Source organism: Macaca mulatta, chromosome X (assembly GCF_049350105.2).
Source record: "Macaca mulatta isolate MMU2019108-1 chromosome X, T2T-MMU8v2.0, whole genome shotgun sequence".
Lineage (NCBI taxonomy): Eukaryota > Metazoa > Chordata > Mammalia > Primates > Cercopithecidae > Macaca > Macaca mulatta.
This window is the reverse complement of record NC_133426.1, coordinates 136,189,846-136,215,562: the sequence shown is the minus strand read 5'-3', so window position 1 is coordinate 136,215,562 and position 25,717 is coordinate 136,189,846. Positions and strand designations below refer to the sequence as shown.

General features: G+C 48.0%; 1 protein-coding gene across 1 annotated transcript in view; it reads right to left on the bottom strand.

Annotated features, from left to right (window-relative positions):
- Positions 1-15,536, bottom strand: part of XPNPEP2 (X-prolyl aminopeptidase 2) — a 31,172-nt gene extending 15,636 nt beyond the window's left edge. The window contains exons 1-11 of the mRNA XM_001091201.5: positions 14,985-15,536; positions 12,049-12,122; positions 10,128-10,238; positions 8,933-8,996; positions 7,861-7,965; positions 7,520-7,606; positions 6,428-6,574; positions 3,618-3,719; positions 2,401-2,482; positions 1,882-2,077; positions 687-776 (exon numbers count right to left, since the gene is read on the bottom strand). Of these exons, the coding sequence (XP_001091201.2) occupies positions 687-776; positions 1,882-2,077; positions 2,401-2,482; positions 3,618-3,719; positions 6,428-6,574; positions 7,520-7,606; positions 7,861-7,965; positions 8,933-8,996; positions 10,128-10,238; positions 12,049-12,122; positions 14,985-15,033 (1,107 nt within the window). The 5' untranslated portion in view covers positions 15,034-15,536. The remainder of the gene's footprint in view (positions 1-686; positions 777-1,881; positions 2,078-2,400; positions 2,483-3,617; positions 3,720-6,427; positions 6,575-7,519; positions 7,607-7,860; positions 7,966-8,932; positions 8,997-10,127; positions 10,239-12,048; positions 12,123-14,984) is intronic.
- Between the last annotated feature and the right edge of the window lie 10,181 nt (positions 15,537-25,717).

Here is a 25,717-nt window from a genome sequence, read left to right as displayed (position 1 = left end):
ATTTGGTGTCTGCTTCTCTATTCCTTCCCCTCCCCTCCCCTCCCCTCCCTTCCCTTTCCCTCCTCTTTCTTTCTTTCTTTCTTTCTCTTTCTTTCTTTCTTTCTTTCTTTCTTTCTTTCTTTCTTTCTTTCTTTCTTTCTTTCTTTCTTTCTTTCTTTCTCTTTCTCTCTCTTTCTTTCTTTCTTTCTCTTTCTCTCTCTTTCTTTCTTTCTTTTCTTTTTTCTCCTTCCTTCCTTCCTTCCTTCCTTCCTTCCTTCCTTCCTTCCTTCCTTCTCTCTCTCTCTCTCTCTCTCTCTCTTTTTGACCTAGTCTCACCCAGGTTGGAGTGCAGTGGCATGATCTCAGCTCATTGCAACCTCTACTTCCCAGGTTCAAGCGATTCTCATGCCTCAGCCTCCTGAGTAGCTGGGACTACAGGTGACTGCCACCATGCCCGGCTAATTTTTGTGTTTTTAGTAGAGACGGGGCTTCACCATGTTGGCCAGGCTGGTCTTGGACTCCTGAGCTCAAGTAATCCTCTCACTCTGGCCTCCCAAAGTGCTGGGATTACAGGCGTGAGCCACCACACCCAGCTTGCTTCTTTGTTTCATTGAGGGTTTTCTTCAGGCTCTTCTGGAAGCCTTTCCTTTCTAACTCATTAGGCTGGATACTCCCAAAAGGCCATGTCTGCCTGAACGTGGACTTACGTGGCTGGCCTTGAGGAGGGCCTGCTCCTTGCTGTTCTTCACTGCCTTGGTCATCATCACTGGGGAGTAGGTATCTGTCACGAGTTTCTCCTGTTGGGGGCAGGGAGGAGAAAAGGAGGTCTGGGGGCACAGTAAAGGAGGCACAGGGGTGTTTTCAAAGGACTGGCAGGAGGACCCAGCAGAGGTGAGACTTGCCACCGTTTCTTGGCAATGCTCTCTCCTCTGTGTGCTTTCTCTCTTTCCTAGTTTTCCACGTCCAGCTGAACCTTCTCTCCTTCCAGGAAGGCTTCCTTGATTGACACTGCCTTGCTTGGCAGTGAACTCCCTATCTTTGGATCCCACCAGCACTCTGGGATGGATCAGAGTCTGGCCTGAGTCAATCGACAGGCTATTCTTTTTTTTTTTTTTTTTTTTTTGAGACGGAGTCTCACTCTGTCGCCCGGGCTGGAGTGCAGTGGCCAGATCTCAGCTCACTGCAAGCTCCGCCTCCCGGGTTTACGCCATTCTCCCGCCTCAGCCTCCCGAGTAGCTGGGACTACAGATGCCCGCCACCTCGCCCGGCTAGGTTTTTGTATTTTTTAGTAGAGACGGGGTTTCACCGTGTTAGCCAGGATGGTCTCGATTTCCTGACCTCGTGATCCGCCCGTCTCGGCCTTGCAAAGTGCTGGGATTACAGGCTTGAGCCAGCGCGCCCGGCCTCGACAGGCTATTCTGACTGTAAGTTTCCTGTACGTATCATGACAGCTACCATTTATTGAACGCCTACCATGTGTCAGCCATATACACTATCTCCTTTAAATCTCCACTGAACGACTCCTGTGAGGTCGGGACTCTTATTGCCATTTTATAGGTGAAGAAAAAGACCCAGATTGGCTAAGTTGCTTGTCCAAAGTCACTGCACAGCTAGTTAGGGGCGGAGCTGGAATTCATTTTCAAGTTTGGCTGACTCCAAAGTCTCTGCTAGATCAGGCCATATACTCTCCAGCCTCCTGACAATTTTATGAACTCTCTGGACGAACATCCCTGTTTCCTATTCTGTCTCTTCCCAATTAGGCCAAGAAGGGAACTCACTGCACAGTTGTTGGCTGACCAGGTGACTGAATGGCTGAGGGGTTTCATCCCACTTTAGATTAAGACTTCTCAGGCCTGGAGCGGAGATTGGTGCCTGGCTTGGGCTGGGGCCTGGTAAACCCACCTTGGGTATCACTTCATAGATCCCATACATGGTATAGCTGGTCCCGATCCAGATCCTCACATCTCCCAATGCATAGGCCTGGATGCTGTCACGAACTTGACTGTAATCCTCGATTTGCACACACATGGGGCCTGTGCAACTGGAGTTCAGATAGCTCAAGGTTTCAGAGCTAAAGCGACTCTTGTTTGCAAACAACCTGGGTGGGGCGGGAAGGCAAGGAGGGTCCTGAGCATCTGTTAAGAATGCAAAGGACCAGAGGCAGTCACAGTCCCTTTGTTCCTGGAGGTCAAAGGAAGCCAGCCCCAGGGAGCCAAGCAGGCCAGATTTGGGATTCAACAGGGACAGAGTTTTAAAGAGTCAGGAAAAGCCAACAGGGGGTTTTCTAAAGGGTTGTGCTGGGGCAGGCACCAAGCTGATGGGCAACCAGAGGGCTGTACATTAAGGCAGGATCAGTGGTGGGGCATCGAGAGGGTGGAAGTTGGAGGAAGTCCACGACAGCAAACTAAGGAAAAGCCATACCTGATAGAAGAGTCTGTGAGCAGTGTGTAGGAATAGAAGAAGGGGTTATAGGGGATGTCACTGGCTCGAAGGTTGAAGAGCCCTGGGAAGAGAATTGACAAGGACTATTTAATGCTGATCTGCCTGAGGCAAGCTTTTCTTTTCTTTTTTTCTTTCCTTCCTTCCTCCCTCCCTTCCTTCCTTCCTTCCTTCCTTCCTTCCTTCCTTCCTTCCTTCCTTCCTTCCTTCCTTCCTTCCTTCCTCCCTCCCTCCCTCCCTCCCTCCCTTCCTTCCTTCCTTTTTTTTGACAGTATCTTGCTCTGTCGCCCAGGCTGGAGTGCAGTGGCAAGCTCTCACTGCAACCTCCACCTCCCAGGTTCAAGCAAGTCTCCTGCCTCACCCACCCAAGTAGCTGGGATTACAGGTGCCCGCCAACACGCCCAACTAATTTTTGTATTTTTAATAGAGGCGGGGTTTCAACATGTTGGTCAGACTGGTCTTGAACTCCTGACTTTAGATGATCCGCCTGCCTTGGCCTCCCAAAGTGCTGGGATTACAGGCGTGAATCACCGTGCCTGGCCTGAGGCAAGCATTTCTGACACTTTTGCCCTACGGTTTCTTTTGGCCCCCAAAGATTACCAGCAACATGTTTGCATCATCTACCCCTGCATGTTACTCAATTTTTTTTTTTTTTTTTTTTTTTTTGGGAGGGGGGCGGTCTTTGAGATGCTGTTGAGAGTTATGGCTCTTCCCCCCCAGAAAAATGCAGATACTTAGCAGTCAGCACACAGTTCCAGTGGGTCCCTGGAATATCTGAAGCCCAGCCATAGGGATCAGACAAGAAGTCCTGAGCCATACCAGAAAGAGTAGGGTCCCACTGGGTGCTAAAGCTGGGAGTGTGAGTGCCCTGGGGTAGTGGCTAGGTTGTTGGGAGGCATTTGCTGGTCCTCCTCCCCTTAATGAGACGGAAGCACTTTGCTGCCATGGTTAGTTCATTCCTCTGGTGGCCTGTGGGCTGGTACCGGCTTGCTCAGGGCTACCTTGTGTCCTTTTTCTGCAGCCATGAGCTCCTGCCCCCTTACCCTTCTTGGTTCTCACGGGCTGTGGCCATGGAGTTCTGAAGAACTGGTGGGCACACGGTTATTTGGGGAGGAGCTAGCTTTGTGCTACAGGGCCTGGGAGGCTTGGGGCATTGGGGAGACCCAGGTGGCTACCCATGTCTGCAAATCCACACTCACAGGCCGTCTCCTCAAGCGCCGACAGAAGGACGGCAGTTGGGGCCTTCTGATGCTTCTGCATCTGACTTCGGACGCCAGATACTTTCTCCTGCCAAGTGCTCCCTAGAAGCAAAGGAGCCCAAAGAAAGTGTAAGTGACAGACCTTGCCTTTGGCACTTGGTTCCTGGAAGGTCAGCCTTAAAGTAACAGTTTTGCATCCTCCTAAAAAGCAGCAGAACCCTTTCCTCAAACAAACTCTTAATGACATGGGCCCTGCACCAAGATGGGGCTCAAATCCTGGCTTTGCCATTACTGGATGGGTGATCTTGGGCAAATTACTTAACCCCTCTGTGTCTCATTTTGCACATCTGTAAAATGGGGATGAAGTATAATAAGTATCTGCCTCAACAGGGTTGCTATGAGGATGGAATGAATTAATATTTGTAAAGGACACTAAATGGTATCTTGAGATGTAGTAACTCTTATATCTTTCTGATTAATAAATAAGCATGCAGACTGAGATCAGGAGAGCAGTTCTAGTTGAAGGACAAAGGGGTAGGGCTGGGGCTATGTTCAACCTTGTCCTCTGCGGTAACTGTAGTATTTACTAAGCCACGGGTACTGGTCTAAGTACTCCATGTGCATTGTTCTAATGCTTACCTATCCCATTTTACAGATAAGGAAACTGAGGCTTCAGAGAGGTAAAGTGACTTGTCTAGGGTTTCATGGATGCAAGACGCAGAGCTGGGATTTGAACTCTGGTCTGTCTGACTGCATGGTCCACGCTCTTAATCTGTACAGACACTACTGTCTTGATAACATCGTCAGTCTCCAAATCTGTCCTTAAACTCTGTGTCACAGCACCGTCCTTTCTCAGATGCTTATATCCAGGTTCTAGGACTTTAGTTTTCATCTTCTGTCCCTGCCCCCTGCAAGGTATTCAAAGAATCTACACCAGGCAGGACTAGGAGTTTGCTGGCCGAAGGCCATAAAGAGTCCTAGTTGGGTTCAGATATGAGCGTAAATAACTTAATGACGTGAAAAATATTTCGTGTAAACCGGTAAAACTATTCAACAATGACCAAAGCTTTGGGTACAATACATTTTGCAGGTTTATTTTACTACATATTTAACACATAATTTATGTTATGTGTAAAATACACATAGCATAAAACGTATCATTTTAACCTTTTGAAAGTGCACAATTCAGTGGCTTTCAGCACACTCACAATGTTGTGCAACCATCGCCACGATCTAATTCTAGAACATTTTCATCATCCCCAAAGGAAACCCTGTGCTCACTAAGGAGTCACTCCCTATCCCCCCTCCCCTGAGCCCCAGGAAACCACTAATTTATTTTCTGTCTCTATGGATTTGCCAATGCTGGATATTTCATACAAATGGAATTGTACAATTCCATTGAGAAGGCCAGGCCTTCTCTGACTGGCTTCTTTCACTTGCAATTATGTTTTCAAGGTTCAGGAATATGATACCTTTCTGAGAAACCAAATGAACCCAAATTTCAACGGTCTGGTGCGTACAGGTATCTTTGAGTAGCGAACTTTTCATGTTCTGCCCTTTGCACTCTCCTTTCTCCTTTAAAACCTGCAAGTGGCTGGAAAGTCTCTCTCGTCTCTCTAAGCTTATTGAAGCTGAACTCTGTTCTTTAGCTTCCAAACTCAAGCTCCAGGTGCCTTTTTCTTGAAGACTGGCAGTGTGCGATGACTCGGCATCCCCTCACTTTTGGGAAGTGACAAAACCCTTCCAGCCCGAGAAAGGTTTTTCTGTTTTTTCTCCTCTCCTTCCCGACATAACTTTGACTTTCTTTATCTGAATAAGATGAGTTTTATTTATGATTTAACAGTCTTGGATAGCAAGTTTCTTTTAAAATGGTGTCAAGATGCAGAAAGAATGATTCTACAATTTATATCAGAACAGATAAAGAAAAATGGACACAATTTTCACTTGTTTCATCAAGGCTGCTATTTTGAAATCTCCCTTCTGCTTTATTGGCTCTTTTCTAAATGAGAAATTGTGTGGACTTGCATGTGGAAAGGGATCTCTTGGCTTGATCACTGTTACTAGGAATCCAAGTTCATTGGCTCATTCAGAATTCCCAGGGAGATAGGAGTGGTTGGTGGCCAAGATACTGATTCATAATCAGTAGCCCGGTCCTGGTCAGGACTTTAGTTACGACTTACAGGAATCTTACAACATACTGTTCTTTTGTGATGTATTTAGATAGTGTCAACAGGGTCAAGGTTATTGATGTTATATTTTTCTAACTTTCCTGATTGGTCCAGCAAAACCTGAACTGTCATCTGTGCTACAGAATGACTCTGAACTTAGTTATTTACTTATTCTGTCCACTCCTGGCCCACCTGACCCCAGCCATCTCACAAATCTAAATTCTTCATCACAAGAGGGTCACAAGTAAAGGTCTGAATGATTCATTATGAATCAGTCTCCGCCACCAGACAAGCAAATCATATCATGCTTTTTTATCTCTCTTGAAAGGGGTTGGATATTTCCTCTCATCTTTCTCTGTTTTCCTTCTTTCCTCCCTTCCTACTCCATCTTGCTTCAAATCCTAACATTCTTTAATCCAACATTTTCTAAGTATGGTCGGAGGACATTTTGATTCAGACTCCTCAAGGGGAGGGGGCCCTGAAATCTGCATTTTAAACAAGCATCCCAGGTGACTCATGTGCATGCTAAGGTTTGCAAACCACTGCTTTGGTACCTCTGATGATGAAGTTCGCCACCTACGGAATAGCAGCCGGGACTTGCGTTGCTATAAGTTGGGAAGGAAACTGGGCTTACTGAATCACCTGTGAATGCCTCCTGCAGGGCATAAATGGGTTGATTTGGAACAGGTGGCCTTTCTGATCCCCACACCAGGTCCACAAGGTTGGTTGTGATGGACACCAGCTGTCTGTTAGAGCCTTGGAGGGCCAGATTATAACTCTCCCAGGTGTCTGCAGAGACAGGAAGGAGTCACTTGTCCCTTGCCCATTTACACCTCAGGAAAAAATTGTGATTCAAGCAGTTAGTCCTGGTTCCCTTTGCCTCCATTTGCAGCCCAGCTGCCCTGAGCCTGCCCCAGCAGCCTGCCCCCCCCCCCATCCCCCGGCATGTGTGCCCATGCTGGGGTATGTTTCTCATCCTCTTTCTGCTTTCCAAGCCTAATGCCCTGAGCCTACTCGAACACTGACCGCCACAAATTGGCTAAGCTTGTCTTTTACATTGCCAGTGGCTGTGGGTGGTCCTTCTTTTGGGCACTAATTATTTTATCAGGGCTTCAATGTCACAGTCCAAAGGAATGGTGATGTTCTGGCCATTGGACAGGCTGGCAATGAAGCCAGTTCTAAAGCACAAGCCTTTCAGTACATATTCATAAGGACTCCCCTTTGGGAGAATGGGCTGGCCAGCTGTCTGGGGCCCCAGAACTCAGAAAGTTGTATTCTCAGGGGCCTTTTTTTTTTTTTTTTTTTTTAAAAAAAAAACAACTCAGAGGCCCTCCCAACTCTTTTGACCCTTCTAAGCTACCTTCCAGAAGAGGGTTACCATGTGATTCCAGCACCATCATTGGCAGGGTTCCAGGGCACAGAGGATGGTTCTGAGTTCAAGCACATTCTGCCTATTCATCCACTGGATCTTTAATGATTCACTGAGTCTTCTAGGTTGGGTCTCTGCACTCATGGATTTTAAAATATTTGTACTGATTCTTTTAAATGTATTTTAATTACACAATTCCATGAATACATCCTCATTGCAAAACATTCTGCAACTACAATTTCAAATGCTCTATCTTTATAGTCCCACCGCCCCTCCTTCTACCAAGGTCCATTTCTTTATATCCCAGGAAAGCTAAGTCACCCTTGTTGGCATGGACAAATTCAGGGGCTGAGGGAAGACCATACCAATGGATAAGAGGAAGGGGTCAAAGCCCACACACCCTCCAGCAGGAATCTCGGTGAGGAGCCAGGTGACAATAGGAGTGGTGCCAACTGAAAGAAAGATAGGAAGGAATGCAGAGGTCACCCCCAGGGCCAGCCCAAGGCCCTGCAGCCAGGGGTTCTGTCTGACGGTCCTACCACGTGTGTCTTCCTTGAGATCAGCCTCGAAGGTCAGTGATGGCCTCAAATTTCCTAAGCTCCCCATAGGGACCCAGCATGGTCTTACATGCATGCTCTCACCTATATCTTCCTGAACCTAGTCCAGGTCCCAAGACTTGGGGGACAAATCCATGCGGCCCTTCTACCTTCCTTATGGAGCTCCCAGTTGCAGTCCATCTGCCGCTCAGCCTGAGTCCAGTAGCGACTGTCGGTCCAGACAGCTGCTTTCTTCATGGTCACCACTGCAGTTCCTGGGGCAGAACAGAGAAACTTGCAGGTGAGGGTGAAGGGGAGGAACGTGGCATTAGCTGATGGATGTGCAATGCAGTGCTGGCTCTGAGAATGCCACGAGGGGCCTCTGGAAAGAGATTCTCTCCTCCATTGGAAGGAAGTGAGGAAGGAGATGTTAAAAAGAGCTATGGGGGGAGCTGGCAGAAAGGTGTCCTGAATCAGGCACCTCTGCTTTGTGTCGAGGGCTGCTTGTGGACTTTCAGCAGAAGTGAGGTCAACTTTTGGCTGCAAGTAGGCGCTCTCAGGAAAGATGGGGCTCAGCGTAAAGACTCGGTGGCTGATCGGGACGCTAAGGCAGAGGCTCAGCTGAGGACTGGTGGGGAAGAATAATCCAGAGATTTTGGCAAAGGGAAAAAGAGCCTATGATGCACGAGGCAGGGTAGTTTGAAGCCCAAGGAGGAACGTTTGAGGATCAGAAAAGGAAACTTGGATTTCATTCAATGGGCCAGGATCACGGTGCGAGGCCCCTTCAGACACTGTGATCTCATCAAGGGCTTCTGTTTGTGTCTCATTTGGCCATGTGAAGTGATGTTGTCTGTAAAGCAACTGGCAAAGGAAAGCTTTGTCCCCAAATGAGCCCTCATGTGAAGGGAATCGGCAGATTCTTAGTGGTTAGAGGTAGAAGTAGCAACTATTCAGAAATGGAGCCCAGGAGTGCCAGACTGGGCCTGGCTGCAGCAGAGGTAATGAGCATGGGAAGGCAGCCTCTGCCTCATTTCTACACAGAAAATGGCTGGTGGGCTATGAGATATGTGCCCTGGGGAATATGATGGCTTTGGGCTGGTGGAGGGAGACAGAGAGAGTAGAAGGGTTTTCTCTACAGTAGGTTCTGGGGTCCCAGATGCCGAGACACTAGCCACATTAGGTCCTCTGTGACCACCTCTGGATCTACCAACAAAAGCAATGGGGCTGCGTAATGATTGTCACCTGCAGACCCTGTAAAGCCTGTAATCCACGCACGCCTCTCGTCATGTTGGCCGATGTACTCATTCTAGGAAATCAACAACACCATCATTAGCCTTTTTCGTGGTGTCAGATCCCACATGAAAGGCCCCCAACCACATCCCAGTTATTTCTGTCTGTCAGCTCCAACCCCTTGTCAGCTACAAGCCCAAGCACACCAAGTGCCTCTTCCAGGAAGTCCTCTGTAACTCTCCCAGCCTTCAATATCTTCCCTTCCTTTGAGCAACCGTAACTTTTGCAATTCAACACCCCCTGCCCCGCCCCATCCACACTGGACTCAGTGCAACACTGGACTGTTCTGCAAAGGAGCCTTGTTGCCCTGCCCTGCAAATTCTATGCAATCTAGGGTCCTGTCTTTTGGTTCGTTTGGGATTTCCCCTCCAGCTAACCCTTCTCCCTCCTGAGTCAAGCACAGTAGACTGGGAACATCATAACTTCTGCAAAGGGCTTTACATATTACCATATTTTGATCCTCATAATCCTTGGAGATAGATCTCATTACAGACCCATTTCTCTTTGCAGAAGAGGAAACTGAGGCTCAGGGAAGTTCAGACACTTACCCAACATTCTTAGCCCTTCCCAGCATGTAGGAAAACTAATTCAAACAAGCTCATTGACACTGAAAATGCCCTCTCTCCCAAATGGGCTGGTGTTGGAAAGGTGGATGGTATGGAAGGTGGAGCTAGTGATGGGAAACGGTGGGATGGGTGCCCCCCTCCACAATCAACCCCGTACTCCCATAACCCAGGATTTTGGATCATTTTGCCACTCCATTCCACAGAGTATGGGAAGGCCTGGGCCGGAAGGGAGCTTAGAGTTCTTTCAGTCCAATTTCCAGCCCGCCTTCTAACCTCCTAGGGCAGGGATACCCTAAACATTCATTCTGGATCTGCCTTCTAGGAATTGATGAAAATTGATTCTGAAGTTGTTTATAGTTTAATTTCTTGAGGTTAAGGAGGTTTGGCAATGTCTCCCTGCCTATGTAGAAGGATACATTCTTTCAGTTGCCCTAAAACTACCATGTCCATGCTCTCCACTTCCCTCCCTTTGCCTGTCAGATCCTTTCTCTGTCTTCATCTTCTGAGTTTTAACAGCTACTGTTTGTGGTCTCTGACCCAGGGTATCAGAGAGGGCAAGGGGGAGACAAGCTGTCTCTTACCATGTGAGCATCCGTGTCTGGGATGATGTAGGCTGAGAGATTCTGGGTCTGCATCTGCTGGCGGAGGGCTGTGAGTGACACTGTGGTGTTGACCACAGTAACTGGAAGGTGCTGACAGATGACAAGAAGATATCGAGACACAAACAAACAGATACACATGTTGCTTAAAGAAAATCACACATGGGCCCCTGGCCTCCAGAAGAACCCCCAGCCTCTCCTGAAGCAGGAGTTGGGGAAAGTTAGGCTGACCTGGCTTGGGAAGGGTTGGGGCGGCAACTGATGTTACCACTTAGTCTAGATAAAGATGCCTGGGCTGGGTGGAGATGGAGGTGTTGAAGAGTTTGGAAAGGGACCCCTTGTGACAGTAACGGGACCTGAGTCTGGGATGCGGGTGTGGGTGAGAACTGCAGGGGTCTGAGCTCTGGCACTGGGCCAGGCCATGCAGATGGTCCTTCTTTGGCTACCTGGGGTAGGGTTGCCAGATTAGTAAATAAAAATACAGGACACTCACCTAGTTATGTTTGCATTTCAAATAAACAATGCATAATGTTTTAATGTAATACTTACATTAAAACATGCACAATTTGGGGCATACTTGCAGTAAATTCTTATTTGTTATCTAAAATTCAAATGTAACTGGGTGTCCTGTATTTTATCTGGCAACCTTCCCTTGGCAGGGCTTTTTCAGGTTGCCACCCACTGGTCCCAAATGGCAGAGGAGAGTGAATGAATGCCCCCAACAGTTTGAGATATTGCCCAGAAAGACCCTTTCCAGACCAGTTCTCTATTTCTTTACAGGTCGTTTTAGCTTTAAAACGAAACGCATGTTTTCGTTTGTGCTGTTTTGCTTTCTACTCCACAATATATCCATGTTTGTTTTAACATAAAAGTAATGTGGTTCGCCCACCCACCTGCCTGCCCTAGGGGATCCCATAAAGTTGATATTGCTAGCAGATGTACTGCGTTTTTCCCATGGCTTACAGTGCTGCTGGCATGCCTACCCCTTAGCCCCTACTCTGATTATAGAAAGAATCACTCTGCTCCCCAGCTAGGAAGCTGACTACTCAAGCCCCTTCTGCGGGACCTTTTCCTCATCTTCACGCCCTAGGCCTCCCTCTCTTGCCCTTCCTTTGGCTTTTCTTTGGTTTTGGTTTTGTTTTGTTTTGTTTTTGAGACAGTCTCGCTCTGTTGCCCAGACTGGAGTATAGTGGCACGATCTCGGCTCCCTGCAACCTCTGCTTCCTGGGTTCAAGCAATTCTTCTGCCTCAGCCTCCCAAGTAGTGGGGATTACAGGGACCCGCCACCATGCCTAGCTCATTTTTTTTTTATTTTTAGTAGAGACGGGTTTCACCATGTTGCCCAGGCTGGTCTCGAACTCTTGACCTCAGGTGATCCACCCGACTTGGCCTCCCAAAGTGCTGGGATTACAGGTGTCAGCCACAGTGCCCGGCCTCCGTTGCCTCTTCTAACCCCTGTCTTCCTCCCTCTTCCTTTCTGTGCTTCTCCTTTTGCTGTCACTCTAGAATTTGTCTTTTTTCCCTCCCATCTTCCTAGCCTCTGCCTGGCCTCAGCCAAAGGCCAGCTAGGGCCCTCCTGCCCTCCTCCCACCTCCTAGCGGGGTTTCCCAGACCCAGATCAGCACGGAAGCAGATAACCTGCTGCGGGGAATGAGTGGGAGGGAGGGGAGGGCACTGATGTGGAGGGGAGGGAGTGGAAGGGGTAGGGGCCCCAGAGTCCGGAAATCAGGAGAAAGCCTGATAGGGGGAGGGGCTACCAACTGAGCGAATGGGGGATGGAGAAGACGATAGGGCACAGCGGGGGTGCCTCGATGCAGGGGTGAGTGGGGCAGGGTGGCGGGGAGGTGCGCTGGGGGGGAGGGGGCTTGTGCGCGGGGCGGGAGCGGGGGCGGGGGCTACTCACAGGAGGGTTGGTGGAACAGTTTCTCACATCCTGCCCTCCAAGATCCGCTGGCTTTGGGTGGCCCCAGGCACAAGCTAGAAGCCCGGAGAGAAACCCAGGGTCATTTGGGGACCAGCTAGTTACCAGAGAGGGAAGGACCTCAGCCCGCCCCACAGGGCCTCCGTCCTTTGAAACGCACGAAGCTGGCCAGCTCTACTTGAGGATAAAAATAATCACATTTCATAGGAAATCAGGTTGAATTGGATAGCACCCTGGGTCACAATCAAAGAAATCTGTTTCATAGACAAGTGACTGCCACTTTTGGATGGGTTTTAGTGCTCATTAAATCAATTTTTCTTCTAATCTAATTGGGTCTTTTCAGGGTTTAGTGAAGTGGAAAAGTTGTGTGTAAATTAAATTTTTGTTATCAAATTTTCTTTGAAATGCTCTAGAGGATCACACTAATTAATCACCCCACCTTCATTTTAGCCTTTTATAAATCTAATTGTATAATACACTGGGTTGACTTCAATTTAAGGCCTGCTTGCACTGTTTCTTATAGTCCAAATCTTTGCCTATCGTTCCAGGCTCATTTTCAATATATTAGACAGAAATCCCAGTCTTCCATGGTGGGGAAAGGTGGATTAATTAGCATTTAAAGACACCCTACTATGTGCCAGATACTGAACGTAGCAATTCACCTACAGTATCTCATTTGATATTTGTGACATCCCTATGAGGTGGAAATTATTGTTCCGTTTCTGCAGAGGAGCAAGTCAAGGCCCAGAGAGATCTGGTAACTTGTCTAACTTGTGCCACCAGCAGTCAGTGGTAGAACAGGGATTTGAACCCAGGCCATCTTAATACAAAAGAGGTGAGTGTCCTTTCTGTCCTCCCACTCTGCCAAGTATGAGAGGCGGGCCTGGAAAGGGTGATGCCACAGAAGGGACAGAGTATATGGAGATCTAGTTTCCAGTTAGGGCTCTGCCCCAAATTTAGAGTGACTCAAGAGTGACCCCCCCAATATTGAGCAAACATCTAAGCGCCTACTGTGTGCCAGGCACTGGACTAAGTTCTCCAGGCTCTGGACCTCTGGAAAGGAGGGGCTTGAATTAGACAAAGTCCCTTCCTGCCCTGAAAGCCCAGTGGCCTCTGATAGTTCTTGCCTCTAACCCCTCTGTCTTTTAGGGAGGGATTTCCCTAGAGGGTAATGGGGCCCTGAGTGTGGGGAGACGTTACACTCCCCCTGGCCTCACCCCTTTTTTTTTTGAGACAGAGTTTCTCTCTGTCACCCAGGCTGGAGTGCAGTGGGGCGATTTCAGCTCACTGCAACCTCTGCCTCCCGGGTTCAAGCAATTCTCCTGCTTCAGCCTCCCAAGTAGCTAGGACTACAGGCATGCACCCACCACACCCAGCTAATTTTTGTATTTTTAGTAGAGATGGGTTTCACTATATTGGCCAGGCTGGTCTCAAACTCCTGACCTCAAGTGATCCACCTGCCTCGGCCTCCCAAAGTGTTGGGATTACAGGCGTGAGTCACTGCACCCAACACCCCTCTGCACCTTTTTTTTTTTTTTTTTTTTTTTTTTTTTTTTTTTTTTTGAGATGGAGTCTCCCTCTTTTGCCCAGGCTGGAGTGCAGTGGCATGATCTTGGCTCACTGCAGTCTCTGCCTACTGGGTTCAAGCGATTCTCCTGCCTCCACCCCTTGAGGAGCTAGGATTACAAGTGTGTGCCACCATGCCTGGCTAATTTTTGTAATTTTAGTAGAGATGGTGTTTCACCATGTTGGCCAGGCTGGTCTCGAACTTCTGACCTCAAGTGATCCACCTGCCATGGCCTCCCAAAGAGCTGGGATTACAGGCATGAGCCACCACACCCAGCCACACTTTTGAGTGGGTTGAGCTACAGATGCAAGGAGGGTGGCTGGGGTTCATCACCATGAACGCTCTGCGTGATTTTGTCTTGGTCTCATAAACTCAAGGATCAGATGTGACTCATACTGTTTATTTAAGAAAATGAACACCCATTTCTGTAGAAACAGATCCCTGGCAAAATGTTGGCACTGAGATGCTAACATAAGAAGCGGGACACAGCCAACTTATGTCTCTCTGGACACCAGAATATGCTGTTCTCTGAGGCAGCAAAGCAGGGGTTCCCAAGAGTAGGCTCTGCAGCTGAATGACTCTGTGGTCCCTGGCACAAGGCCTGGCTCTGGGTAGGTGCTCAGGAACTGGACACTGAATGATCAGGCCCTGCCGACAGATAACAAAGAAAGGAAGGCTAAGGTGGGAGCGCTGGGCTGGGCACCTAGTTGAGGACAGAGAGGGTGCCGCAGGAATGATGAAGACTCTCTCCCTGACCAAAGTTTAGTTAGGCTCCCCCAAAGCCTCTTCTCCACTTGGCCTTGACCTTGGCCTTCTGTGTCTGTCCTGCCCTTGCCAGGCCTGCATCACCCAGTCTTAGCAAGAATCTTGCTAAGTCAGTTTAGACACCCTTGATATCTGATCACTCTGGCCTGCTGTCAGCAAGAATCCTGTTCAGTCGGTTTAGCAAGAATCCCCCTACCCTTGCTATCTCCTCTTAATACTTTTCCATCCACTGACCCCCTCACTCTGCTCCTTGGCTACAGATCCCTGGAAGTCTTTTCTGTAATCAGAGTTGAGTCCCATCTCTCTCCTCTATTGCAATGCGGTAGTCTTAAATTAAGTTTTCCTTACCGTTTTAACGAGTGTCAGAATAATATTTTTTCTTTAACGGGGGAATGTAAAGGTGCCAAACCAGACTCGATCCAAGTCACGAGGGCCCCCAACACTGGCCCTGAGGTGCCTCTTCCTCAAGTCAGAGAGAGGAAGCAACAGAAAAAGAGACTCGTGCCCCACCCCTCACTCCAACCCTTTCTGAGCTCAGAGGGGAGAGGTCAGAGGTGCCTTCCAGTGGAAGCTAGGATGCACATACCACAGAGGAGGACCAGCCAGGGGCAGCAGCCCCAGTGAGCCCGGGCCATAGGGTCTCCAGATGCAGGCGCTGGGTGGATGGAGGGACAAGGGAGAGAGGGAGGGCTCTTTCCCCGGCCTCTTCCTTCAGGCCTTTCCTGGGCGCGAGCAGACAAGGGGTGGGGGCTGGTGTCAAGAAGGAGGCGTCTGGCTGCTGGATGGAGAGTGCCTCTGTGGTCTTTTGTTTTGGAGGGCTCTGGGAGCCAGAGGAGCTTTGGGCTGCCCGAGGCGGACTCTGCAAGTTCCTAGTTGTTTACGATAGGGTGTGAGGCTATCCTGGGCAGAGTCCAAAGATCTCAAGAGACAGAGGCACAACAGCTGGTCTCAATCAGCCTGCTTTTCCCAGCCCCCTCTCAGCAGCCGAGCCCCCGCCATTCCTTAATTTGGTCCCCTCCCCTCCAGCAAGCTGATTCCCATTAGCTCCCACACTCTGGGCTCTGGCTCCAGCACCTGCTTTTGCTGTGGGGATGGAGATTTGCCTCCTGCTGCTGCTCCTCCTCCTCCCCCTCTTCCTCCTCCTCCTTTTCCTTCTCCTCCTCATTTTTCCTCCTTCCCCTCATTTTCTGTTTTCCTCCTCCTCTTCCTCTTCCTCCTTTTCCCTCTTTGTCCTCCTCCTTTTCTTTTTTCCTCCTCCTTCTCCATTTCCTCCTCATCCTCCTTTTTCCTCTTCCTCCCCCTCCTTTTTTGCCTCCTCCTCTTCCTCCAAGCTGGCTGGAAAAGCCAGTGTCCTCTCTTCTTGCAGTGCTTGGCAATTCCCACTGTACCCCTTGGGAAAGTTGGTTGTGACTGGAGAGTTACTTTCTTGAGCTGGGATGAGTACCCCCAGGAGCGCCCACTCTGAGGAAGTGATGCCAGCTCTTCCCTTGGGATCTGGGGAGTCCCATTCCACTGCATTTTCTGAACCTGCACTCTGGGGAACCGAGGCTGTTAGAGTCACTCACACCTGGGAGGAAATGAAAGCCCAAAGATGCCCCTATCTGGAGGGTTTGAAGGATGCCACTGAAGAGGGAAGAAGACCCAGAAAGGGGAGTTTGGGCGCTCTGAGAAGACTAACTTGGTGAACTGGAAATGCTCTTTCTGCCATAGCTTCTAGAACAGTGATTTGGTTACCCCGAAGTGTCTCCCCACGAGGGAAGTGGAGAAGCTGAGGCCTGCCTTGTCTTCACGCCCAGCTGAATCAGAGGGCAGCATCAAGTCAGCTCCTAGTAAATGCTCTACAGAACCCTTGCTCTTTGGGCTCGAGGAAGGTGATGTCCCAGAGAGGAATGCTTTAGAGAGACAAACAGACCCAATGGGGTTGGGTGCTCACCTAGCCTGGAGGGCCCCAGAGGCAAACCGCCCATTCCTTTTGTTTCTATTTTTATTTTTGAAACAAGGTCTTATTCTGTTGCCCAGGGTGAGTGCAGTGGCATGTTCTCGGTTCACTGCAACCACAGGCTCCCGGGCTCAAGCAATTCTCCAGCGTCAGCTTCCCGAGTAGCTGGGACCCTAGGTGAGTGTCACCATGCCTGGCCACCATTCCTTTTGTTTCTATTTTTAATGGATTTACAGTCTGCTTATGTCCACATCAAGTTTAAAGCAACTTTCAACAATCCAAGAATGACAAAATAGGCCATTTTGAAGAGGGAAAGAGGACCTTCATGGGAGTCTCCGAAGGGGCAGAGTCAAAATGATTGAGGTGGCTCAGTGAACTTCATTCTCAGGAATAAAAGCAGAGGGCAGGAGCCCACAGCCTCAGAGGACAGACCAGGAACAAGGAGAACTTGAGAATGCTGTCATTCAATAACTGCTGAAGCTCCCGCAGCCTTTTCCCCAGGCTCCTCTCTCCCACCCCTTCCACAGTTGGTAGTGAAATTATTCCCAGAGACCAGAGCACTGGGAAATGCCCCCTCAAAGCCGCCTCCCCGCTCTGTTCACTGTAGTAGCCATCCTGAAGGGCAAGCAGGCAGAGCTGATGGGATTGTGCATGGGAAGACCCCTGAAGATAGCCTTTGAGGACAAACACAGTCCTGTTTTTCTGTCAGTGAATTGAGCCTTGAAACACTGACTTGGAAGCCATCTGCCTGAGTTTCAATCCCAGCTCTGGCACCCACTAGCTGTGTGATCGTGGACAAGTGACTTTATCTCCCTGAATCCCCAGTGTCCTCACCTGTGAAATGGAGTAATGATAGTACTAACTTTTTAGGGTTGTTATGAGGATTCAATGGGCTAATATTTGTGATGCTCTCAGAACATGCCTCGCGGAGACAAGAGTAAATGTTCTACAAATGTTCGTTAACTCACATACTAGAACTAAATAAAGCCAGTCTCATCTGTACTTTGTTCTTTCTCTCCCTGGCATCCAGCACTCCTGAAACGGCAGTTGTTATAGCAAAGATCAGCTGAGCTGAAGGGCCAATCCCTGAAGCAAACAAACTAAACATGGATTTCACCTGCATCTTCTGGACTCTGCCCAGGGATGGTCCCCACGTAATACTCAGCCCTCTGGTTTCATACTTCTGGGTCCCAGCCTTAGCCCTGGTGGCAAAGATAACTTCACTTGCCTTCATCAGCTCCTTCCTTATCTCCCTATTTTGAAACCACTGTCTTTACTCTTATCAGTTGAGAGACTTCAACCCAAGTTGGCAACAGGCTTGAAGTGGAAAGAAATGATTCAAGGTGGGGAGGGTTGAATGGCCGAGTCTTTGCATCAAAGTTGTTTGGAAGATGCATGCGTCACTAGAGTCTTGTTCTGGCCTGCTCACGCAGTGGACTTCTGCTTGTTTTACTTTTTGGTCCAAGGCTAGCCTAAAAGCCAAATTCTGAAATCGGAGGTGATCTTCTCTAGAGTATCTCCTGTCTGTGCCTCTTATTTTGCATCCTGATGCCACCCCAGGCTTGTCACCCTGACTTACAACATGAGCCTGCCCTCTCTGGGCACCAAAGCCTCCTTGACTTCCATCAGAATACACCTTCCTGACTTATATGTTCTCTTGCCAGGTGACAACCACTAGGTGTCCTGAATCACAGATGAGGTCACAATAACAACTCATGTCATGAGTATGAATGAGAAAATGCATATAAAGTGATGAGGAAGCAGGAAGCTCTAGCACCAGGGATACAAACAGCTCTGCTGTGGGAGCCCCAGGGAAGGGTAGAACCTGGAGGAAGGCCAGGAATCAGAGAGGTGGAGTGAACCTTGGCAGTAGAGGTGCAGAGATGGCATTGCAGGAGGTGGTCACAGGGAAGGACAGCAGTCTAGGGGCAGATTGGCAGCAGTAATGTGAAAAGCAGCCTGAGGAAGCACAGGTGGACAGTGCTATGGCCTGGAATAGCTGGTGGCAACAGGGAAGTCAGAGACCCAAGGGGGATATGAGCCCTGCAGAGCATCCCCTGGGGATGTCCCAAGTTACTGAGGATGAAATCATGAAACGATACCTGAGGTTCTGCAGTTCTGCAGGTGGGAAGGAGACTTTTGAGCTAGCACATGCCCAGTCTAACTGTTCATGTGACCTCAGAGGCTGAGGGACTGGGGACGCTTGGCCTCGTGGGCACAGCATGTGATCTCTGCTTCCAAATTCCCTTTATAATCTCCCATCAGATTCCAGCATCTCATGCTGGGAGACAGGCAGGGTTCTCAGCAGGAGAAGAGAAGACAGACTTGGAGAAAAAAAGTGGCTTTGCCTAGGTCCAAGCTGACCTGTGGCAGAGCTGGGACTCAAACCTGGGTCTGGGGAACTTAAAAGCCCATGCTCTGTCCATTGGGCCTCATTGTCACCCCAATCTGAAGATCCTCCATGGCTCCCACTCCCTCAGGGTAGAATTCAATATCCTCAGCTCAGTGGCCAAGGCCTTCCTCCCTAACATTACCCATCTCTTCTTGTCCACATTCTCTCCATCCATCAAAGTCCAGCACAAAAGTCATCTTGTCTACCAAGCCCTCATCACCTCAAATTCATCTTGGAGACTTCCATAACATTTTATGGGAGCTTCTATTTTCAAAGACTCACACTGACCTTTTTCTTTCTCAACAACTCTTCTGTCTTAGGTCACCCATCCCCAGGGGCAGGAGCTTGCTTTTTATAAATGTTTAGATCCGGGACAGGTCCTGTCCAGGACAGAGCCCAGCAAAAAGCGGGCTCAACACAAGTTTGCGGAGTTGATGCATTAACTCCAAAGTCCAAAATTCAAAGTCTCATCTGGAAATGAGTTCCTTCCACCTACGAGCCTGTAAAATAAAAAACAAGTTATTTACTTCCAAGATGCAATGGGGGGATAGGCATTGAGTAAACATTTTCATTCCAAAAGGGAGAAATTGGGCAAAATAAAGGGCTACAGACCCCATGCAAGTTTGAAACCCAGCAGGGCAGTCTTTAAATGTCACAGCTCCAAAATAATCTCCTTCAACTCCATATCCCACATCCAGGCCACACTGACACAAGGGGTGGGCTCCCAAGGCCTTGGGCAGCTCTGCCCCTGTAGCTTTGCTGGGTTTGGCCCCTGTAGCTGCTCTCACAGTTGTTGAGTGTCTGTGGCTTTTCCAGGTGCAGGGTGCGAGCTGTTGGTAGATCTACCATTCTGAGGTTTGGAGGACTGGGGCCCCCTTCCCACAGCCCCACTAGGCAGTGCCCCCAGTGGAGACTACATGGGGGCTCCAACCCCACGTTTCCCCTCTGCACTGTCCTAGCAAAGGTTTTCCATGAGGGCTCTGCCCCTGTAGCAGGCTCTGCCTGAGCACCCAGGCTTTCCTATACATCTTCTGAAATCTAGTCAGAGGCTGCCAAGCCTCCTTCACTCTTGCACTCTGCACACCTACAGGCTTAATGCCACATAGAAGCTGCCAAGGCTTACAGCTTACACTTTCTGAAGCAGCAACCTGAGCTGTATCTGGGAACCTTTGAGCCAAGGCTGGAGCTAGAGTGGCCAGGATGCAAGAAGCAGTGTCCAGAGGCTGTACAGGGCAGCAGGGCCCTAGCCCTGGCCCATGAAACCATTTGGTCCTCCTTGGCCTCAGAGCCTGTGATGGGAGGGGTTGCCTCTTAGATCTCTGAAATGCCTTTTTTAGTTATGCAAATATCTCTAGCAAGTGGTTACCCCATAGCCTGCTTGAATTCATCCCCTGAAATTGGGCTTTTCTTTTCTACCACATAGTGAGGGTGCAAATTTTCCAAACTCTTACACTGTGCTTCCCATTTAAATAAAAGTTCCAACATTAAGTCATTCCTTTCCTCCCACACCTGAGCATAGATTGTTAGAAGCAGCCTGGTACCTCTTGAATGTTTTGCTGCTTAGAAATTTCTTCTGCCAGATACCCTAAATCATCAATCTGAAGTTCAAACATCCACAGATCCCTAGGTCATGGACACAATATAGCCAAGTTCTTTGTTAAGGCATAACACAGGTGACCTTTGTTCCAGTTCCCAATAAGTTCCTCATTTCAATCTGAGACCTCAGCAGCCTGGACTTCACCGTCTACATCACAAACAGCATTTGGGTCACAACCATTTAACTAGTGTCTAAGAAGTTCCAAACTTTCCCTCATCTTCCTATCTTCTTTGGAGGCCTCCAAAGTCTTCCATCTTCTGCCCATTACCCAGTTCCAAAGCCGCTTCCACATTTTCAGGTATCTTTATAGCAATGCCGCACTTCTTTGGTATCAATTTTCTGTATTAGGCCAACCTTGGATTGCTATAAAGAAATACCTGAGACTGAATCATTTATAGTGAAAAGAGGTCTGATTGGCTTGCAGTTCTGTGGGCTGTACAGGAAAGCATAGTGCTGGCATCTGCTTCTGGGAGGGCCTCAGGAAACTTACAATCAGCAGAAGGCAAAGAGGGAATAGGCATCTCACATGGCAGGAGTGGGAGCAACAGAGAGAGTGGAGAAGGAGGTGCCACACACTTTTAAACAACCTGATCACTTGAGAACTCACTGACTATCATGAGGACAGCACTAAACCATGAGGGATCTGCCCCGTGACCCAAACATCTCTCCCCAGGCCCCATCTCCAACATTGGGGATTACATTTCAACATCAGATTTGGCAGAGACATATATTCAAACATTATCAGTGATTATGGTCCAGGAACTTTGCTAGTGAGAACCAGTGGATCTGGCTAGAGCCCTGTGTAGGCCAGTTAGCTTGGTTCACTTCAGTGGTCACAGACTGAGTCAGATCCTGAGCCCTGGCTGAGTTCAAAGCCCAGCCAGGCATGTCACAAACCTATGCTGCCCCCTCAGGGGCCTTGCACTGCATAAGGATGCCACATAGAAGTTGCCAAGGCTTACAGCTTACACTTTCTGAAGCAGCAACTTGAGCTGTAACCTGAGCAGCAACCTGAGCCTTGCACTGCATAAGGATGCATGGCTATAGCACCACTGGGGCTCACCAAGGTTCTAGTCGATTTCACTCAACCCTTCATTTGGTGGTCTTTGGGCACTCTCCCAACCTTCTGTCCTCTCCAGGAACCTGATCTCTTTACTTCTCAGCCATCTTATGCCCCTCTCCTTGCCATCTCCAGTCTAGCCATATGCCATTCTTTCAGTCCCTCTTACCGTGTCTCCTCTAGCAACAGGGTCTTTGTCTGTTCTTTTCCCTTCACCCAGAATACCCACCCTTCCTTCCTCTTTTTGCTCTGTGAACTCCTCTTCCTTCCAGTCTTGCCTCAAATGTCATTTGGTCTAGAAGCTTTCCTTGATTTCCTGACAAGGTTGACTTCCCCTATTAGTTCTGTTACTGCCTTTGTCACAGGTCCCATCATCTGCCTTTCAACACTTCCCCAGTCATGGAAAGGACCACAGCAACTAGCTCATGGTTGCCTCTCCCCAACACATCTGCCATTACCATAAGTCATATCAAGGTTCCTGTAAATGACCCATCTAATGTCCTTCTTCTTCAAGTCCAAAGCTCCTCAGCTCAAGGCCCTTTCTCCTCCACTCCTCCACTCCTCCTCTCCTCCTCAGCCTCCCACAACCAAAGTAGCATCTTGGGCCTTGCCACTGCTTGGGATCGCTGTCCTTTGACATACTGAACTCCAGCCCCCCATTCTCTGAACACACTCTCCTGTGCTTCTCTCCTTCACTCTTACTGCACCTGACTTTTGACTTCACCGAAACGTCCTGTCCTTTGCCCTATGCTCTTCCTCTCCCTTTCTCAGCATCCCTTGGTTTCCCTTCCCTCTCTATTTGGCTCAAACTATATAACCCATCACTCCAACCTCCCTTTTACTAGCACATTTAACTCTTCTGTTCCTTTGTGCTTCCACTCTATGTATCCTGCCAATGTCTATCCCCAAGTAAAGCATGCTCCCATCCCAGGGTCATTACATATATCATTCCCACTAACAGGAATGCTCTTTCTTCAGATGCCAACATGGCTCATTCCTTCGCTTCATTCAGTCCTCTGGTCAGATGTCCCCTTTTCAGAGAGGCCTTCCCGGATCTCGTTATTTAAACAGTGCCTCTGCCACTCTTTATTTCCTATTCTGTATTATTACCTCTTCAGAGTATTTTCCTGACATTATATTGTGTATCTATTTGTTTATTTTTGTCCACTGCTATATCTCAGGGCCTAGAACACTACCTGGAGCTTAGTAGGCATTCATAACTATTTGTTGAATAAATAAGTAAACCCCAGGACATTTGAACCATCTGTCTTCTGTACAGGAGAATATATCCCAACCCTGTGGGTTGGGATCACTTCAAATTGTTGGTGTCCAACCTCAGCAGGCCTCTTGGTGCTGCTTGGCAATCCTTTTCCCTGTCTTGAGTCAGCTATATTTTCCATTGCCCTTGTGGGAGATTCCAGACCTTTATCCTTGTCCTCAAATCCCTACCCCGCTTGCATTTCATGACCGATGGACCTTCGGGTTGTTTCTGACTTTGCATTGTTACAAACAGGGGCCATGAAAATCCATGCACATGAAGTATTGATCTGGGATCCACATCTAGAAATAGAAAAGTGCACAATTTTGTCATGTCAGTAGATTCTGCCAAACTGCCCTCCAAGAAAAGCTGTAGCAGTTCACACTTCTACCAATAAAATAGCTGTTTCCATAACGTTATCAACACTGGATAACATCAATGGTTTAAGGTTTTACGAATTTTATGGGTGAAAATTGGTCTCTTGCTGCTTTGTGTTTACCTTCTGGCTGGTAAAGGTTGACTATGCTTCCTTATGTTTTATTTGCCTTTTATTTTTTTCTTCATCTTTGAGTATCCGTTCCTTTCATTAGCCCATGTTCTCATTGGGTTGTTTGGTTTTTTTTTTCTTATTAACTTAAAAATGAGATCTTTATATATTTTGTGCATTCTTCCTTTATCTATTTGACAAATATTTTCTCCCTTTTAGCTTTGTTTTTAATTTTAGAGACTGAAATTTTTTTTTGTGTGTAGCCAAAAACCTATCAAGATACTCTTATAATTTCTAGGACTTGTGACTTACTTAACAAGGAAATACTGTCCTATACATTCTTAGAGAGTTTCACATACTTTTTTGTGAGTGCGCATGTGTTTAGCTCATTAATCCATCTGGGAATTGTATTTGGATATGACAAGAGGTACAGATTCAAGAATATTGCGCCCTAACCCTCCCACCTCCAATTTGACAACTAATTGTCCCAACACCATTTATTGACGGGTATACCTTTTCTTCATTAATTTTCAATGCCTTATGTAGTGTATATTATAGTCTCACCTATACGTGGGGTTGTACTAGACTCTTTTGTTCCATTGATCTATGTTGTGATGCCAACATTACACTGCTTTAATTACTATAGCTTGTGTTGTGCTTTGATAGCTGGTAGTGGAAGACTTCCTGCCCATTTTTCAAACACTTCTCTGCCATATTGCATATTTCCTTCTCTAGATGATCTCAAGATCAGCTCATCAAGTCCTATACAAATTCCTGTTATGATTCAAACTGAGATTGCGTTAGACATTTGGATTAATCTGGGGAAAATGTCTGAGTTTTTAAAAACATCCTGGAATATACCTTGTCTTTTCATTGATCCAGGTATTGTATGCCCTTCTGTAAAGTTGTCTACCCCTATCCTCGTCCACAGTGGTCTGATTTGAGCCCGACCACTCCACCAAAGGAGCTCTTGCTAGAGTCATTAATGACCTTTGTGGTGCTCGCTACTGAGAGGTGGCAGGTTGAGGGGATGTCTCTGTCCGCTCCCCTTGAAACTGGGCAGGGTTTTATGAGTATTTTGACCAATGGCAGATGGTGAAAGGGAACTTTCCATGTATTTTGGTCTTCTTTAATTTCTATATGCAATGTTTTGTAGTTTTCTGAATACAAGTATTTCACTTCCTGGGTTAAATTTATTGATAAATATTTTATTCTTTTACGTACTACTGTAAATGGAATTGTTTTCTTCATTTCCTTTTGGATTTGTCATTGCTGATGTACAGAAACATGGTATATTAGTTTGGGCTGCTGTTACACATTACCACGGATGTAGCTTGAGCAATGAACGTTGATGTCTCACAGTTCTGGAGACTGAGGAGTCCAAGATCAAGGTGCTGGCAGATCAGGTGTCTGGTGAGAACACTCTTCCTGGTTTGCAGGTGGCCATCTTCTTGCTATGTCCTGATATGACAGGTGGAAAGAGAGGGAAGGAGAGGGTAGAGAGAAAGGGGGCTCTTGGGTCTCTTCTTATAAGTGCACAAATCCCACCAGGAGGGCTGGACCCTCATGACCTCTAATCACCTCCCAAACTTCCCCATCTTCAAATACCATCACATTGGGGATTAGGGTTTTGACATATGAATTTGGAGGCACACGAGCATTCTGTCTATAGCACATGGGACCCTTTCTCTTGGTCTTCAGTTGCCATACAAGCAGGTCGACTGCCCGGAGACCTCCAGACTGTGAGAAAGCTCAGAGTAGCCGCTGCAGAGAGGTGGCATGGAGAGGCCCTGAGACCACAGGAAGAGAGAGAAAGAGAAGGCCAGCCAGCCCCCAGGCCAGCCCCCAGCTCCCCGCCACCCAATGTTCTAGCTTCCAGCCCCTCTCTGACTACAACAATAGGAGAGACCCTGAGACAGATTCCTTGCCAACCCCAAATTCCTAACTCACAGAAACCATGAGAGATGATAGGATAATACCATGATGTTTATTGCTTTAAGCCACTAAGGTTTTTTTTGCTTTTGTTTTTGCTTTTTTACATGGCAATAGATAACCAGAACAGCCTTCTACTTCCCAAATCTAAAGGGCCATTTTAAGGGCAATGACTTCTCTGTGGTAGTCGACTTAGCAGAACTGTTCCCTCATTGAACCTCTCCTTTTCTTTGACTTCCTTGACAATTGTTCCTAGTTCTTCTCCTACATCTGTGCCTACTTTTTCTTAGACTTTTTCCTACACTTCTTTTATTCTCCCTTCCCCTTAAATATTGAAGTCCTGGCCTCAGCCTTCTTCTCTTCTGATGAGTTACACTCAACTCTCACCCATATCCAAGTCGGTGCCAGCCCAGGCCTCTTTCCTGAGCTCTAGACTCATAAAACCAATTGCTGGCCGGGTGCGGTGGCTCATGCCTGTAATCCCAGCACTTTGGGAGGCCGAGGTGGGCGGATCACAAGGTCAGGAGATCAAGACCATCCTGGCCAACATGGTGAAACTCCATCTCTACTAAAATACAAAAAATTAGCCGGGCATGGTGGTGCCTGACTGTAGTCCCAGCTACTCAGGAGGCTGAGGCAAGAGAATCGTTTGAA